The sequence below is a fragment of the Xylocopa sonorina genome, chromosome 4 (genome assembly GCF_050948175.1).
Source record: "Xylocopa sonorina isolate GNS202 chromosome 4, iyXylSono1_principal, whole genome shotgun sequence".
Taxonomy (NCBI): domain Eukaryota; kingdom Metazoa; phylum Arthropoda; class Insecta; order Hymenoptera; family Apidae; genus Xylocopa; species Xylocopa sonorina.
The window spans coordinates 10,348,011-10,364,994 of record NC_135196.1 but is presented as its reverse complement, the minus strand read 5'-3'; the positions used below and the strand labels follow the sequence as shown (position 1 = coordinate 10,364,994).

General features: G+C 29.4%; 2 protein-coding genes and 1 non-coding gene across 11 annotated transcripts; all 3 read right to left on the bottom strand.

The window, feature by feature from the left end:
- Positions 1 to 820: 820 nt before the first annotated feature.
- Positions 821 to 5,557, bottom strand: LOC143423159 (choline-phosphate cytidylyltransferase A). 8 transcript variants are annotated; one of them, XR_013101794.1, is made up of 10 exons: positions 5,231 to 5,431; positions 4,235 to 4,379; positions 3,515 to 3,619; positions 3,186 to 3,294; positions 2,632 to 2,748; positions 2,389 to 2,540; positions 2,085 to 2,306; positions 1,839 to 2,006; positions 1,314 to 1,545; positions 821 to 1,053 (listed from the first exon to the last, which is right to left on the bottom strand). XR_013101794.1 is itself a non-coding variant. In XM_076894278.1 (10 exons), exons 2-10 carry the CDS (start codon positions 4,343 to 4,345, stop codon positions 951 to 953), a joined length of 1,209 nt encoding a protein of 402 aa, XP_076750393.1. In that variant the 5' UTR covers positions 4,346 to 4,379; positions 5,438 to 5,557; the 3' UTR covers positions 821 to 950. The 8 variants fall into 8 exon arrangements, 7 of the variants coding, with proteins under 7 accessions (XP_076750393.1, XP_076750392.1, XP_076750391.1 ...); XM_076894278.1 differs by lacking the exon at positions 5,231 to 5,431 and adding an exon at positions 5,438 to 5,557 and having other exon boundaries at positions 1,424 to 1,545; XM_076894277.1 differs by having other exon boundaries at positions 1,424 to 1,545; positions 5,177 to 5,431.
- A 3,965-nt stretch (positions 5,558 to 9,522) lies between these two features.
- On the bottom strand, positions 9,523 to 16,982 carry Karybeta3 (karyopherin beta 3). Of its 2 annotated transcripts, none has more exons than XM_076894247.1 (14): positions 16,831 to 16,982; positions 15,645 to 15,794; positions 14,606 to 14,832; positions 14,414 to 14,510; positions 13,396 to 13,961; positions 12,970 to 13,078; positions 12,547 to 12,846; positions 12,290 to 12,472; positions 12,060 to 12,186; positions 11,530 to 11,892; positions 11,193 to 11,446; positions 10,590 to 11,110; positions 10,143 to 10,362; positions 9,523 to 10,043 (listed from the first exon to the last, which is right to left on the bottom strand). In XM_076894247.1, the coding sequence occupies exons 1-14, from the start codon at positions 16,909 to 16,911 to the stop codon at positions 9,948 to 9,950; spliced, it is 3,294 nt and encodes a 1,097-aa protein (XP_076750362.1). In that variant the 5' UTR covers positions 16,912 to 16,982; the 3' UTR covers positions 9,523 to 9,947. The 2 variants fall into 2 exon arrangements, with proteins under 2 accessions (XP_076750362.1, XP_076750363.1); XM_076894248.1 differs by lacking the exon at positions 16,831 to 16,982 and adding an exon at positions 14,959 to 15,028 and having other exon boundaries at positions 15,645 to 15,786.
- On the bottom strand, positions 14,076 to 14,209 carry LOC143423345 (small Cajal body-specific RNA 8). Its single transcript, XR_013101818.1, has one exon.
- Positions 16,983 to 16,984: the final 2 nt, after the last annotated feature.

Sequence of the window (16,984 nt, the reverse complement as noted above, 5' to 3'; positions counted from 1 at the left end):
TAGACATATCTAAATTAAAATTGCCTACATTCATTTTGATTAATTCTTATTTTGAATTTTATCGAATCTTATTTCTAAATAGTAAAAATAAATTGCAAATTTTTTATGAATATTTTTTGATTTTGAAAGAGAAATATTTGTAAAATAATATATATATATAAATTCTTTTAATGCCATTCAAGCTTTTTTAATATTTTTAATACATATCAAATAAAGTTCGTATAATATTCGATAAATTTCACTTTTACTCTAACTAATAAGTTTTTAATAAATTATAAACAAATATTACTTTCTCATAAACACTAGCTTTTCATAAACAACACTGAGTATATTCAATAGTATGTGTGAAGTAGATGATATTGATGTTAAAATAATTTACTTAAAACTGAAATTATAATTTAATATAAATCAGAGTGAAAATATTTATAGCAAATATATATATTATATATATTATTTAAGTAATTAATTATGCGGTAACTAGTAAAAAAGTTATGTAAAATTAATTATAAAAGAATTTGAAAATAATTAAGAATCATTAATTGAACATTTGAACTGCAGATTCTTCTGTATAAGGTAATAACATGTCTTTTTAAACTATTGGAAGTTCATATAGTAAATTATGAAATTTGTAATTAATGAAGTATCATTCAGAACATAGGAACTTATTATTAATAATACCACCATTAGCGAGATGAAACTCTAAAGAATAGTTGCAACGAATGTTTTAAGCAATCTGTACGACTTTAGTACATAATGTTTGTGCACATTTATACTAATTAGTATATAATAATTCATAATTATGTTGAACTTCTATATCATATAACAGATAATTTTCTATATAATTTTAGCAAATCACATAGTTGCATAAAAATATCTCTTAAACATTTTTAAAGAGATTGCACAATATTTTTGGTCAAAACGAAGAAATGATATCTTGAAAAAACGAATTATCATTTAGAATGTAGATGTTCCTCTTCGTCATCACTGTAATCATCGCTTAAATAATAATTACTCTGCGAACACTCAAAACGGCCAGTCTTCTTCGGTGGTGGACTGTAACATAAATCATGTACATTAAATATGCCAATTTGAATGGATGTGAAATAAATAACATATCCACATTTCATAGTTGCAATCTATAAACAAAAATGTTAGTAACAATAGCGTATACAGCTTATACATTATACATATATTATGTACACAAACAAGAAAGAATGAACAGAAAATACAACTTTTACAACAAGCATTAGTTATATTGTGTATTATAGCTTAAAATTTATCTAATGTATTTAACAGTGGAAATGTATACTAACATAACATGCTGCAAATGGATGGTGTGAAGTATTCAAGGTTTTCATATAGAAGCAGTACAGAATGAAGTGGTGTTGCATGTTAGTCAATTGACTCGAATGCTGTGATGTACCTTGTTTGATCTTCATCATTATTGCTGCTATTACTGCCATTCGGACTGCCATCTCTTTTTGGACTTGCGGGAGGAGATAGCGCTTGCATCAAACGACCTTTACTTTCATTCCAAATTGTTGACTGTGAGTACAAACAAGAAATTATTTAAAGTTTAAATTTTAAAGTTATATTTTTATACTTTAATAAAAAATGATAAATGTATTAAAACTATAAAACACTTTGTACCCTTCCCCTACAGATATATGTACATTTACGAGAAAGCCTTAAAATGTTAATGATTCAGGTTAAAAAGAGTATCTATATACTGAATAATTGAAATATATTTATTCTTTTGTAAAGCATATTTTGCAATGCACTATTAATATTGAGTACAAAATAATTAACAAAATAATTCCTCTATAAATTCTACCCACCAATCTGCCTTCTCTGCCAAATAACAATAAGAAAGCATCAATAAAATCTCGAGATTTTTCTTCCCATTTGCTTATCATATCCATACGTTTTTCACCAATATTCTCCATTACTCGTTTGCCCTTGTCTTTTAAATCATCAAATTTATTTTGTAAACGGAACTTCTTTTCCTATAATATCATATTGCATAACATAAAATATCACACTGTTTATACTATATAAAAGAGAAAAGAAAAAAATGAACTTACATTAAGGAAAGAAACATTAAGTTCTTTGGCACTGTAGCCTCGTGCAAGGTTTCTCCGTACATAAATATCATAATCTTTAACTATCCGTGCCACAATATCTGATGTTGATACACCTTCAGTTCTCTGTGTAGCTACAAACATACCTTTAGCTTTTAGGTCTGCATAAACATCTGTACTATCATCAGTCATATAAGGTATATCATCATGCGCAACAAAGTCGATCTGAAAAATTAAACATTAATATAACAATGCATTAAGCGTAAATGAAACAAAATAAATATTTCTAGAATGAGAATAATTTTACTTTATGCTTTGTCAGAAATTCATCATCCAGTTCCCAAGGCGCATCTCTAACTACTTCATCTACATAACGACAATGTCTTACTGCATCATATCTTTCAACATCTGTCATAACAGTTCTTCCCTTTTTACTGTGTGTTAACTCATCATTACAAACTGCAATAATACATAAAAAATACATTTCTTTTATAAAAGATAATTGGTTATTAACATTGCATATATAATAATATTGTTTATCCCTTCTTACCTCCTACAATAAGGTATACATTAGGAAAAATGTTTTTTGCTTGTAAAAGTTGGCGTGCATGCCCTTGATGAAACAAGTCATAAATACCATCTGCATATACTCTGATTTTTCTAGGAGCTGAAATGTTATGTAAGTTATTAACATTATAATTAATATTAACGAATTTTTAGTCGCTATTGGCCAGACAAACAAAGAGTCTAGGAAAAGATACTAAAGTTATTACAGGCTTTGCTACTTTTTGCAAAAAGTAAAAAATATATTATGTTCACACATATGTATATTTAAACAAGTGTCATTCAATTCCAAAACTCTTGTATATGTATATGTGCATTTCACTATAATTAAACAAAAGTTCATATAAAATTGCTTGTTAGCAACATTGTATACATAAGTATTATCTATATGTTAACATTCTTATCTCCTGTTTTACTTATCTCACATATAATAAATTCTAAGGTAAAAACACATTTATTATTGAAATGTGTAAAGAAATAAACTCTCTTATCTTTCCCCATTACTCTTCAAATATTAAATTAATTTGTATTCAAACCAACCTTTGCCAGTTTTTGCCATTTTTAACGTAATGCGAATATTATAATCGCATGCATGTCTTTCAGCGAGTGCTTCTGGATCATCACTAAACGGAGCTTCTTTACAAATTGACTGCACAATGAATTTAATAAATATGAATATGAGCCAGAATATAAGCAAATGACAAGTATTGAATATGATTAATTTGAAAATATTATCTTCAAGAACTTAAACACATATAATGTACAACAATAATTTCTTTGACCATATTCTTTTAACACATTATTAAGTAAAAACACTTGATTGCATAAACATAAATAATAAAAATATTAAAAAAAAAAATCAGACTCACTGGAAGTTCTTTGTGGTAACGCGAAATTTTGCTATTATACATTTTCATTGAAATTTGAGCTGACTCATTTGAATTCCTGTTGGTCCCCCAAGTCATTGTCATTAGCTGTTAATGTTACCAAATTATGTATACTTTTTACTTAAAAAAAAAACATACAAAATTTCTTTTCCAAAAATTTTTTTATCAAATGTCTTTAAATTCAACCTTCTATTAAGCTTTTAAATTTTCTTTTAGTAGAGTTCAATAGATTAAATTATGTCACTTTATTCAAAGCAAACATTTAACTTTCGTTCATGTCCATCCATGAAACATTTCAACACAAGACTATTTAAATAATGAAATGTCTACAATATTATATCAATTTTGATATACTGATGATCTTGCATCATATCATACCATTATCACTAAAAACTTTGCTTTTACATATAGCTATGGAATTAAAGACGCATTATCTCAGAATGATTACAGATAATCTTGTAGTATATTGCAGAATAATTTGTATATGTAAATTTTAATATGACTGGCTAATTAAACTAAATTAGATAATTAAAAAATATTAGTAGATCTTCTAAATATGTATTAGTGTAAAATTTAAAGTACATGGTTATTAAACAACCCTTTATTCTACTTGATATGAAAAGTACAATGAGTTATACTTTTTTCTTTAATAATCATATACAACTCATCACAAATATTTTCACATCAAGCAATAGTACTTACTGGATGTGCCGGTGAGCCTTCCTTAGAACAAGAGGCATTCTCCCCATTCTGAATATTTGAATATGATGTAGAATTCAACATAGTTTCTTCCCTAGCCCGCTTTCTAGACATTTTTTAATGTTTCAATGTTAAGTCCATAAAAGTCCTATCAAACAAAATGTAAAATCAGTTTACCTTTCAGTTTACCTTATTATAATTGCTTATGCTACACGAACGTCTCAACACTAACTCAAATAACGTGAAGTGTAGAAAGTATTTATATATAATGTTTCGGTTCGACTATAAATAATATGTGCAAGCATTAAGAATAGTTGCAATCGTTTGATAGAAATAAAAGTAAGATTACAAATACTTATCAGAGAATTTTATAGAATGACTAATATATAAGATAAGAGTAGCACTATTCAAATAGCTTATCATCGATACTATTTCAATTATTTCTAACAGAACATTGTTCTTTATACAGTTTAATCTATACAGAAATTAACAATAGTTTACCTGGCTTTCATAAGTTATCTTACAATTACTGATCAATGTCATTACTATAGTTTTCGAATTAGAAATCATTGTATTTATATATTATTCACGAATATTCTGATATTATTGTAATCTCCAGGCAACGATTAATGATATTCTAAATTGTTTGCAAACCAGTCACGTTTAGTATTGTTAGACATGATTAGTTGATAAAATTTAATAGATGCGTTTAAATCCATCCGAAGAACACAACACTGATATACGTTGTTAAAATATCATACGTGAATTCTAAAGTTAAAAAAAAGAAAAGAAGAACGTAAGAAACAAAATGTATCGAGAAATCGCAGACCGGAAAGATACAACATTTACAACATTAATAACAATATCAGTATAGAAGAAATTTGTGAAATCTCAAGTATTCGACACCCGGCTTTCTATAATCTGGTGTTACATGCGTTGTCTAACCTTACACGCGTTTTCTTTTCAAACATTAGGAAATTCCAATTGAACTGAACGAACCTTTTCACGCCCTAATTTCTATATGCACGGTGACTGACTACACAGATAAGTAATAGGATATGACGAAAAATCGAAGAGTTCCGTTACAGGTTTATTGAACTCGTCAGGTTTGCCGAACGTTCACACGATACCTTTACAATGGAATTTACGAAACAGATCTGTAGATAGGTTTAATGGAATTTCACATTCCGTGTTAGTGTTACATACTACTAAACGGCTGACACAGCAGACGCCCGCCACAACACTTGTGAATATTCTGCGCACTGCACGCGTTTCAATATGCAGTCAGGGGCGGAATAACAGCACTATGAACCCCAACTAATAAACGGGAAAGTGTGCATGAATGTGTAACGGTATAGGTGAGTCCCATATTAGACGAGCACAGGAATTACGAACGAGGACAAGAAGCCGTACTTAATGCCTTTATTTAAATTTAGTTGATTCCACACAACTACCAAAAATAAAACCACCAAAATATCGTACTCTAGATTATTTTCAAACGGAATTCCTTCGTTTTTTTTTATCTTTATTCTAAATACAAAAGTTTCCACTATCGAATCTACGGAAATTACATACTCTTATTAAATATAATTACTAAGATCGGTTAGTTCGATTAGTTGTTGATAGCATCGTTTAGAAAGGTATGCTGGTTTTTACTTGGATAGTCGATGCTATCGAAAATTTCTTCCGATATTGAATTACCGTGACAAGAAAAAGGTTGATATATGAAGATATTTTTAAATCAAAAGTACCATGGAAAAATTTCGTGTTAATAGAGTGACAATTAAATTGTATGCATTTGCATACAGCACAATTAATTATATATTGACTTCGCGATATAAATATGTATTGCCTCCAGGTATTAATATGTATTAATTTTAGGTAATTTTCCAAAGTAAAAAGTGATTAAAATAACCGGTATACGTGTAGCATATCATTGTGTCACGACAAAATATGAATCGATCGTAAAAGAGGGGGAAAAAGCGATGACGTAATATCGGATGATCAGAAGTGTCAGATACCTACACTACCACGTGAGCGTAAATGTGCTCCCAGCTTCAAAATGTTATCCTTGATAAATTTAACATATAAGATAAAATTATATATCAATACGTGTCCGCTAAGATAAAAATTATGTAGAATTTAAAATATATAAATTGCGTATTATAAAATACCTAAAAAAGTCATGCACCTCTTGTCCCAAGTAATAATGAATGCACTTTCTAATTTACATAATCATATCATCTCGCAGTCACAATATGAAGTAATATGAATTAGAATGACGAAAACTTCCACATTCCAGTACATATGTTTCTTTACAAATTCATTGTAGCCACCTTTATTTCGTTGCTGTATTGGAAAAACAGAGTGAATATTCACATCACAGAAACAAAAAAGGAATCACGCGACTTTTGAAATCATATTTATATGCTATTTTCTTTGTTTAAAGTCGCATGCATATATATATATACCTCATGTGTGGTTATTAGTGACTACTATATTAAGCTGTCTGCATTACATTAGATTTCTTATATAGTACTATTTATATATTATGCTTATAGATATATATTATAAATTAAATATTTGACATACACAATACATTTGCTATACTATAAAATATATACATACATTAAATATAATGATATAATATGTGATTGACCTTTTTGTATGCATTACACTTAGATTTTAATTATAGAAGGCTTATGGTCTTTAGAAACTATATGAGGCTTTCAAGCTCTTTTTGTTGCTCAGGATTAAGAATTCTTTTGATTTTTTATGATATTGTGATTTTTGCTTTCGTTTTTCGTGTGCTGTAATAAGTAAAGAAATGGCTTCAGTTTTCATGATCTTAATTGCCTCAGTTTTGTTACTTGATGATGATCTAACAATGAGCACTTATCAATGTATGTCAGTTAGCACTTATTGGTAAAATATTTGCTTGTACAGTAAAAATGAATTTATAAACGTAACAGTAATATTATTATTGTATTATCAAGTATTGGAATAGGAAAATATTTTAATATATAATTAACGTATCTTCATCACACAAAAATGTTAGTTAAGCAAAAAGCGTAATTATCAGACAAGATTATATAATGAACATTAAATGTACCGATATTTGCTTATATCTATAAATTAAGCTTTCAAACTGTTTAAAATCATTAATTTTGTGACAATAAAGTTATCTATTTTAGGCAGCGATATGCATTATCGCTAGAAACATCTTATTTTTAATATATTTCAATTCACAAACGCGCATCAATTAGATATGTACATGCTGAAGATCCAATATATTCATCATTATCTACAGATATGAAATGTTATAAATAAATCATTCATATAATTACAAAAATAATATCAATAATGAATTGTTGAAGTTTTTGATGAACTAAGTTTCGTTAAATATATGAGAAAAAAATTAGCCAACACTTAAATCACTCGTTTTACTCTTATATAATTTTTCTTACACTTGATAAAATTTATCAAACAGACGTATTATTTAAAGTTCGCACTTAATTTTATATACATGTATTATATTAATTATTATGTACTATGTAACACAATGATTTGTTTAAAAAAAGTTGTTTTCTAATTTATCTATGATATACACATGTAACAAAAAATAAATGTTGAATCCAATGAAATTGTGATTTTTTTAAATGGAAAAATAAACAAACTAATGCTATCACCGCTTTTTGTATTTTCATGACATATCTATACATAGTATATATATATATATATGTGATATATATTGAAATCCCAACTTAATTTTTTGTAATGTAAAATTAGTAACAGAAATCTCATCAATTTGAACATAAATAACATGTATATAAAATGTACTTCATTAACAAAAATACATGCAACATAACGTTAATTATAATTAATCATTCTTCTTCAATAGTATTTTTCAAATTGCAGAAATTTTATTTCCGTCAGGTACAAAATATATGATTTTGAAGGTAATGCAAAACAATCAGTTAAAAAGCTGAGATTTATTTTAATTAATAATAACTTTAAAATAATCTCTATATAGTTATAAGAATTATAATTTTACTTTTCTTATATTGATTTTGTTTCCACATTTTTTTTTCTTTTTTGTCACAATATATCGCACAAACAGTTCTTCGATAATCTGTAATGAAATGTTTACAGTCGCACATGTATTCATTTCACATAATATCTTTATATTGGTCTTCATGGAATAATTAATGAGACAATATATCCTAATGATCAATGATAATTAAATTTATGTAATTCGTCGTTACGTAGTTAGTTTTAATATATACGCATACTAAAACTAATTACATAAATTTACATATAGGTACATAAATAAATATCGGATCATTAGTTTTTAATGCCTTCATATGTTGTAACAAAAAAATTTTTTTGAAGGTTTTTGTTGAAACCAGCCGAAAATCTTACGTGGCATATATTTTCTATTGCAAGTTTTCATGCAATAGGAAATACGACAATCACTGTGTACAAATAAATAGCAACAAGAACAGGAAGTTGTAACGCTACTTCACTCAGTCATTTTCTAACATCACTGTTCTTAATTCATATTGTTATTACATGACAATTGGAAGAAACGTAATGCCCAGCATTGTCATTTTCTCACCATAATTCAGCAATATATATTGATTTTATTGTCATCTTTTAGTTTTAGATGACTCAATACTAAAGTGCAAAATTACAGCTAAATAAGCGTAACAATTTGATGTAAATTAGCTGTAAAATTACAAGATTGTGTATATTTTAGAACCAACTGAACATATACACTTTCAGTTTTAATATAATTCGTTGAATTGGAATTAGCAAAGAATTTAATACATCGCTGTGTTAGATTCCTTAAAATGCACAACGTTCTGGAGCAGTTCATTACGTTTCATTTAAAAGGCATTCGTATACAGTTTCGTCCAACTTCAACGCTGTAATATTATCGATATTATTATTAAATAACATTTACTGTACCTAAATTTAATAATAAAAATACCTAAATCACAATATGTTATGCCATCATCTGATAGCAATGAGTTGATGTTTTTCCAGTCTATTTTTCGCAGTTTTATTATTCTGCCAAAAAGTTTTTTTAAACGCAGATAATTAGGACGAAGAGATCGCAGTGACAAAAGTATAAGATTTTGGATATTCATAAAACAAAGCTACAATTAATATTTAGAAATGCTACGCAATTTACAAAGCTATATTGAAAAAAAATTCAATTTAACATCGTTCGGCTCGCAATGGCGGGAAATGTAGTCTTGTTCTAATTTTGCTACGTTAAGAAGGAATTCATGTATATACATTACTTTATTGTATTATTTTTATCAATAAAAGAAAAACAATGAATTGTACAAATTTCGTCAGTGCGAACTCACAAGATTTTAATTGATTTTATATTGCTAGATTTATGTGTAACATCACGCTTGATCAATTAATGACAAGCACAAGTTTTATCGTATGTAATTTGCAACAATTCCAAATAATAAAAAACGGACGACTATTGCATCTACCGATGAAATACAATCAACAAATATATGAATTATATCAGATAGTTACATACAGCTGTATCTTCCTGCAATTAAGCCTGCGCAAATGTACCATAGGTATAATGTAGCTACCTAAAATCTGATTTCTTCATAAATTTTATTAAAGCAAATGTGTTTTTTTAATTTTATATTAAAGTGTTAAAATTCGAGGGTGTAAAAGCACATGGCTAATTAGTAGGCTGCGCACGAAGTGCCTCATGCAATGCTTGTTGTTGATCCGCTGTTAATGCATTTATGCATGCCTGAAACATAGACTCGTTATTCTGAAACAGAAAAATATATTATCAGTATTATCATTTCCTCAGAATACATGTAGCTATATGTATATTGTATATTCTTTTGTATATCATATTCGCCTGTACCTGTATTTGTCTAACGATGCTAAGAATTCTACCCATGACAGGATTACTTGTGGGTACTGCATCTTTATAAAGAGCTTCTGCAAAGAAACTTATTAACCGAGGTAGGTTTCCATTGTTTGGTCCTAAAACTGCTACATGATTTGCTTCAATCAAATCACACAAATATCCATAAACATAAGGTGCTTCATCTTCATCTTCTACCACTGGTAGCCAAGAGAGCCTATATTTGTATAACGGATTTGTATTAAAATTACTTCTTCAGAATCCTATTTTTATAGTACTAATTCTTAACAATAAACCAAAATGGCGTGTATATATGTATATATACAAGATGTTAATTACGATGCAAGATATTTTGCAAGATTCATTTCATATATTAAAATTAATACAGTTAGTCTTTCTGAACTGTTCTCTATCACATAAAAAAATGATGGATCGTAAACTTACCAATGAGGAAGTATTTCATCAACATTAATTGCTTTGTTGTTATATTTAAGAATTTTTGTTACTGCAGAAATAGCGTTTTCAGTAGGATTGACGTTTTCAGGCGATCTAGATTCGGGATCATTTATAACTTCCATTAACCTAGGTAGAGCTTCGGCGCATGCTTGAGCAAATGCTTCTCCTCCATATTGTCCTAATACCCCGCAACCATACGCTGCCGCTTGTCTAACTTCTGCTGATTTATCTGATACGTACTGTATCATTGGTCGTAAAAAGTATTCTTGATATTGTGCACATTCAGGCCCGCCGAATTCTATTACATCATCAAAAACACATAAAGCCCATTGATGATCCGACCAAGATCTTTCAGGACTTAACAATTTAACAAAATGTCCACAAATTTGATCGAAATAAGGAAAGAACGAAGATTTATGGGTAGTAAATAAAGCATGTAAAATATCTGCTATTTTGCTTAGAGTATATACATCTTCATTGTCTTCATCTGCGAGTTTCTCTTCAACAACCTAAATACGATATTTATTAAAATTAGTAAGTTACCGATATTTGTAACGTGATTTTATAAGAAAGTTTTATGCAAAATTTTACCTCATCATAATCTTCATCTTTACGTTTCTCCAATCTAGCTACGGCCCTTTCAAAGTGTTTAACAAGTAATTTATCTAATATACGTAGCACTTCAGCCATGGATTGCGCTTCTAAACAGCCTGCACCGAGGGTTTCGATGCATTTAGCCAACGAATACAATAATTCTAACAAAACTTCAGACTCTGGTTCTGTATCCATGCCTTTTAACAAATCGGGACAAATGTATGCCCACATACCTTCAAGATATTGTGGACCTGTAATTCAATAATTATTTGTGAATACACTAAGTCAATCATAACGAAATGAAATAATATTCTATGCAAATTTGATAGATAACCTTTTATTTTTGCGCAATCAAGAAGATATGGTAAACTTGCAGCAGCTGCTGTCCTGACACCATCATGGAAGTAAAATTTCAACATAGGAACCATCAGCCGTACTACTTCTTCTGCATAATCTGCGAAACCTTCTTTTAATTCACGCGCGTAGCAAACTAACATTTCACAGGCAGAAGCTTTGTCTTCTAAGCCGGCTGTTTTGATTCCAAAATTCTGTTGTTCCCCGAGAGAAATAAACTCCCAGTCAACGTCTTCTATACCTTCCATGTCTTCGTTATCCAATAAAGCAACTTCAGGTTTCATAGCTGCTGTACGTAAAACTGGACCCATTACCAATGGTAAGTATTGTTCAAATTGTTTACCTAAAAAGTTTAATTATTGCTATTAAAATGTATGTCAATATACAGTGTGAAACATTTAAATGGACATACTTAAATATTTCATCTATATATGGTTGCACAAAACAATTTTAATGAAATTGAAAAAGATGTGTCCTTTTAATTGATATTCCAGTGAAGAACAAACATACCAAGAATTTTGCAAATTCGAGCCCATGCAGATATAAGATAGCTTGTCTGTGGGTCATCATCTGGAAGATCTCCTTCTGAATGAGTTTTTAGTAACATATCCATAACTTCACTTGCATCTGCAATGAACTGTATAACCATAAAAACCTTAGTTGTGTAATATATATATAAGTAAAATATTTAAGTACTTTGCCATTTATTATTATTTGCTAGCTATTTAATATTATTATACCTTTTCTGGCCCTACCGCAAGTCCTATGAGACTCACACATTCAATTGTTTTACCACGTAACATTTTGTGTTCTTCTTGATTAGCATTTAGAATAATATATTTTAAATATGGCATTAATTTATCATAATATCTTACAAATTGTTCTTCGCATGTATCAGCAACAGATGCTATGGTTGTGACAACCTATAAATAAGGTAATAATAGTTTATAACTGAAATTATATTATTTTCAAATGAATAGGTAATCAATGTACTTACTTGTTCAAGAACAAGTTTAGTACCCTTCTCGACCAATTCTTGAAATTTAATTTTCAGTATCATCTCTAGTTTAGCCATAATAGCACCCAAATATGGTGTTAGTATATTTTTCGGGCAATCTTCGCTAAAGTTCACGAGCGCTGCACCAGCGTGAGCTTGAACTCTTGGGTTTGCATTATCATCCAAAACCATAAGTAATCCAGGAATAACTTTGTCATGAAATTTTTTTTCGAATATAGGTGCAAAATCGGTTGACATTTGACCCACTGCATTACAAGCTGCATATCTTACACGAGGATGCTGAAAAAAGTAGATTTTAAATATTGTTAGAGCAATATGAATACATACTAAATCATTATTATTCTCTGTATTTTCTGACTGACTCCATTTATGGCATTTTAGTCAAATTGTAATTGAACTTACAGGGTCTTGTAAATATTGTATAACTCCATCCATAATTTGAGGTAATATTGCTTCCATTTGTTTATGGCAACCTTCACCAACAGCTGATATCGCCATTAGAGCAGCATGTCTATATCACAAATGTTTTAAAAACATTAGATACTAAAGTTGACGGAATGTTAACTTTAATAGTTTTGCAAAAGTATAAATGTTTGTTCTAAAACTATGACAATAAATATTATGATATTTTTGTCAACTCTCTCCATATAGAACATTCATTGAGCATCTCAAATTTCTAACTATCAGAACGATAGGTAGAACAGAGAAAATCTCAATAATTACTCTATCACAGATGTAACGCAGTTATTTGCATAAAACATATAACTGCTGACAACTCTGTGAAAATATATCACTATTATAAAAGGAAAGTATATCAAAATTATTTACCTATATTTCCAATCGCTGTTATTCAACATTGAAGGAATATTCTGAACAATTTGTGGTAACATAGTTTTACCACCTAAACCACATGCTAATCTATCTAAAGCACTTTCAGCCACAACGTTGTTACTGTCATTGTCGTCATCAATAATTTCATCAGAGAAACTCCATTTTTCATCTTCCTCTATGTCTGTCATCATTTTAAGCACCAACGGTACCAAGGATACAATGTATTTGCCACCAACTTTACGTACCATTGCAGGGGCGGTTTCTGCTAGCGTTACTAATACTTCTAATGCTAATTGTCTCCATGAATCAGCCATATCTTCGTTGGAAAATATTTTCATACACATGTCCATTATAGTTTCTAATTGTAACCTCAAAAATTTCGGTGTTGACTCTGCCAGATCAATTAAAACTTTTAAAAGAGCATCATCTTCTTGTTTTTCTACTGATTGAGCAATTACTTGAACAATCGCTGGTAGTAATTCCGAAAAGTGTTTCTGTATATTTTCTTCTTTATCATGTAAAATGATAAAGGCTCCGATTGCTCTTACCGCTTGAAATCTAACCTATAGTAAAAATTGTTACCATTATTTAATTTCATTAAAATATTTATAAGAAGCAAATATGTTTAATTTTATATTAAAATGTAAATTAGTAATAAATAGCAGGTATAAATAGACTTCTGTATGCCCCGTATCTGTCTGTAAATTAAAACTTCACAAGTCACAGTCATCAGAAGGCAGTTCTTTTTTATTATAGGAAGAAATTGTGACGAGAAGTTAAAACTATTTGGATCTCGTGTATCATTCTTCCATATTAACTTTTCAACTGGGACATTTTTCAATCAAACATGTTGCTTGATTAAGTATTATAAAGTAATTAATTATGATTTGATTTATTTAGTTGAAAACAAATGTTATGAAACATTTCTCTAACTAATAAACTGCATATTCATAAAAGAAGACATTGCAATATTTTACATTAACTATATAAAAAGTATATAGATATCTTACATTACCTCATAATTTGCAGAATCCATGACAGATTGTTGCAACATTTGTTTAATAAGATCAAGATAATTTGCTTGCTGATTTCCAAATACACCTGGGACGGATCTATATATTTATATGCAAAATAAAATGTATCATTGTTTGTATTTGTGTTGTATTGTATTGTGAAAAATATGTACAATCAAGATAAAGATGCTCACGTGAACATTTGAAGAGCACTTTCTTTCAATGCTGGTACAGGACTATTTGCACATTGGAATAGGAACTGCAGAAATTCGGGCCACTGATTGTTACCATCTTCATCAATTAAATTTCGTGCGACTTCAGCTGCAACCTCGCAAATCTTACGTCGAATAGTCTGTGTTTGTTCATTTTGAACTGATAATAAAATTTGTTCTTTTAGTTGAGCTTGTGCTTCAGCTGGAATCTAAAGATGCAAATGTATTTTTATTAAAATTTCTAAACTAGTTTACTATTATTTTTATAGTAATATACTACTAATAATTATTTCAACTATATCATATGATGAATGTGTATTACTTCAATAACTTACATTGAAAATATATTACAATAACCAATGGATAGTAGAAAGCCTCAGATATTCAGATAGAGAATGGTTTGTGCTAAAAATAGTATACCAATTCTCTCGTCATTTACAATAAAACCAAGCCAAAATGTTGTTCAAACAAACTTTATTATTTGAATAATTATAAGCAGTATATTTTATATATTAGGTCTACCAGTAAGTTCTATCCAATAATCTCATTTCAAGTTTCAATATATATATGTGTGTGTAATGAAACTAGATTATTATGTAGACTTAATATATATATTTAATTTATGTATGATTTTGTTATCTTTCGATAAATGAATAACATGCTAATACATCTCAAGAACTATTAGAATATACCATTAGCATATTACAAAACTTGGTCAAACTATCATTGTTCTTTTGATTTTTCATAAAAATATATTGGCATAAAAACAAGTATGCATATATGCACAATACTGATTTGACATAGATGTAGATTTATAGACCATGAACTACAATAGATCGTTCAATCATTGGCAACAGTTGTTGGCATAAAGTGCAGAGCATATTAGTACTAAGAGTTGAATGGTATCTCTATTATGTAAACATATAAATTTCATTTTTGTTATTTTGCATGTTTCAAGCTTTTCTTTACTTTTTTACACCTATGGAAATATATGGAATAAATATGATAAAGTTATAATTACTTTAGGATAGAAATCCATGAACTCGGAAGAGAAAAGTCGACGTAGCAAGACGGCAGCTGTAGCTCGCATCTCTTCAGCAAGGGTGGCATTGCATAAAGAAGTTAAAAGGAATGTCACCCTGCTATCCACAGGGAGATTGTTGTATGCCTCCTAAAATATGTCAAATTTTATATATATATATGTTTAATTTGTAACTATGCGTTCTAAGATATGCATTATATGAGAAAATTTATGGTGAACAAACTTATTTGTTTTAAACAAAAGGAATATTCATTATTCTGTAATTATTGCAGTTACACATATATATTTAAAACTTAATCTCGTAAACTGAAGGCAACATGCCAATAAGTAACATGAAATCATAGAAAATGTGACCTATAACTTACATTTCAACCGATGCCACGGCAGAACTGAAAAGAAAAAAGAAGCCACATGGTGCCAGGCAATGACACATGGTCACACGTTTTCGTAGCGTTTCTTCACGCTCGTATCAGAACCGAAATGCGTAAATAACTCGAATATGTACAATTTTAATGACAATGCTAATGCCATAAAAGGAGAAGATACTAAAATATTAAAGAATAAAGTATTAAAAACTTCCACGCGAATGAAGGTATTCAGAAATGCCGAAAACCTTACTGAACAAGGTTGTGTGTAGGCGGGAAAGCGAAATACAGAAACGTTCAATCTTGCTAAGTAGTCAGTCACGCTATATATTACACGTTACTTAATACAAAATTAAACTACTTTGGTCTTCAGTGCAACAATAGAATTACGTAAACGGTGTAAGTAACGGTAGGAAAGATTTGAGTAGAATGCACATTTATCACGTATTAAACGTGATACCGATCACTAGTAAAAGATTGGCGGGGTGCGTGCTACCGCGCGACACCATTTTGGATTTTATTAGGTTGTTCTAAACACTTGTCAGTATTCACTCTAATTACTAATTATATTTACCACGAAATTGCCTGTAGCGACGTTAGATAAAAATATTGAATAGCGAAATTAAAATGAAAACCGTGGTTGTACAGGAATTAACAATGAACGGTACCCACATGCGAATTCTGACAACACGTTGGCAACGTGCTCGGGGAACGGTGTGTCTCGTTTTATACCGTACGCGTTCTTTTATAAAATATTATACATAAGATATGTATGGAAAAATTAGAATATGTATACACACCTCTGCTTGCGTTCTGGCATTATTATCCGTGCTAAGGAGTGTGTTTAAAAGCTGTTGAAACTGATCAAGGTCTGCCGCCATTGTCGCCGAACGAATGAAGCTACAGCGCACACTCCCAAGAGTTGATCGTCAATTGATATTACCAACCTAAATT

What these genes read in the sequence shown, in the direction of transcription:
- LOC143423159 (XM_076894278.1), bottom strand. Translation starts at nt 4,345, where the DNA reads ATGTCTAGAAAGCGGGCTAGGGAAGAAACTATGTTGAATTCTACATCA. An exon ending in GTTACCACAAAGAACTTCCA is followed by an intron (nt 3,295 to 3,514) that starts GTGAGTCTGATT and finishes TTCATTGTGCAG; the next exon opens with TCAATTTGTAAAGAAGCTCC. An exon ending in AATTTCTGACAAAGCATAAA is followed by an intron (nt 2,307 to 2,388) that starts GTAAAATTATTC and finishes TTAATTTTTCAG; the next exon opens with ATCGACTTTGTTGCGCATGA.
- Karybeta3 (XM_076894247.1), bottom strand. Translation starts at nt 16,911, where the DNA reads ATGGCGGCAGACCTTGATCAGTTTCAACAGCTTTTAAACACACTCCTT. An exon ending in TCATGGATTTCTATCCTAAA is followed by an intron (nt 14,833 to 15,644) that starts GTAATTATAACT and finishes TTGCATCTTTAG; the next exon opens with ATTCCAGCTGAAGCACAAGC. An exon ending in TCGAATTTGCAAAATTCTTG is followed by an intron (nt 11,893 to 12,059) that starts GTATGTTTGTTC and finishes TAAACTTTTTAG; the next exon opens with GTAAACAATTTGAACAATAC.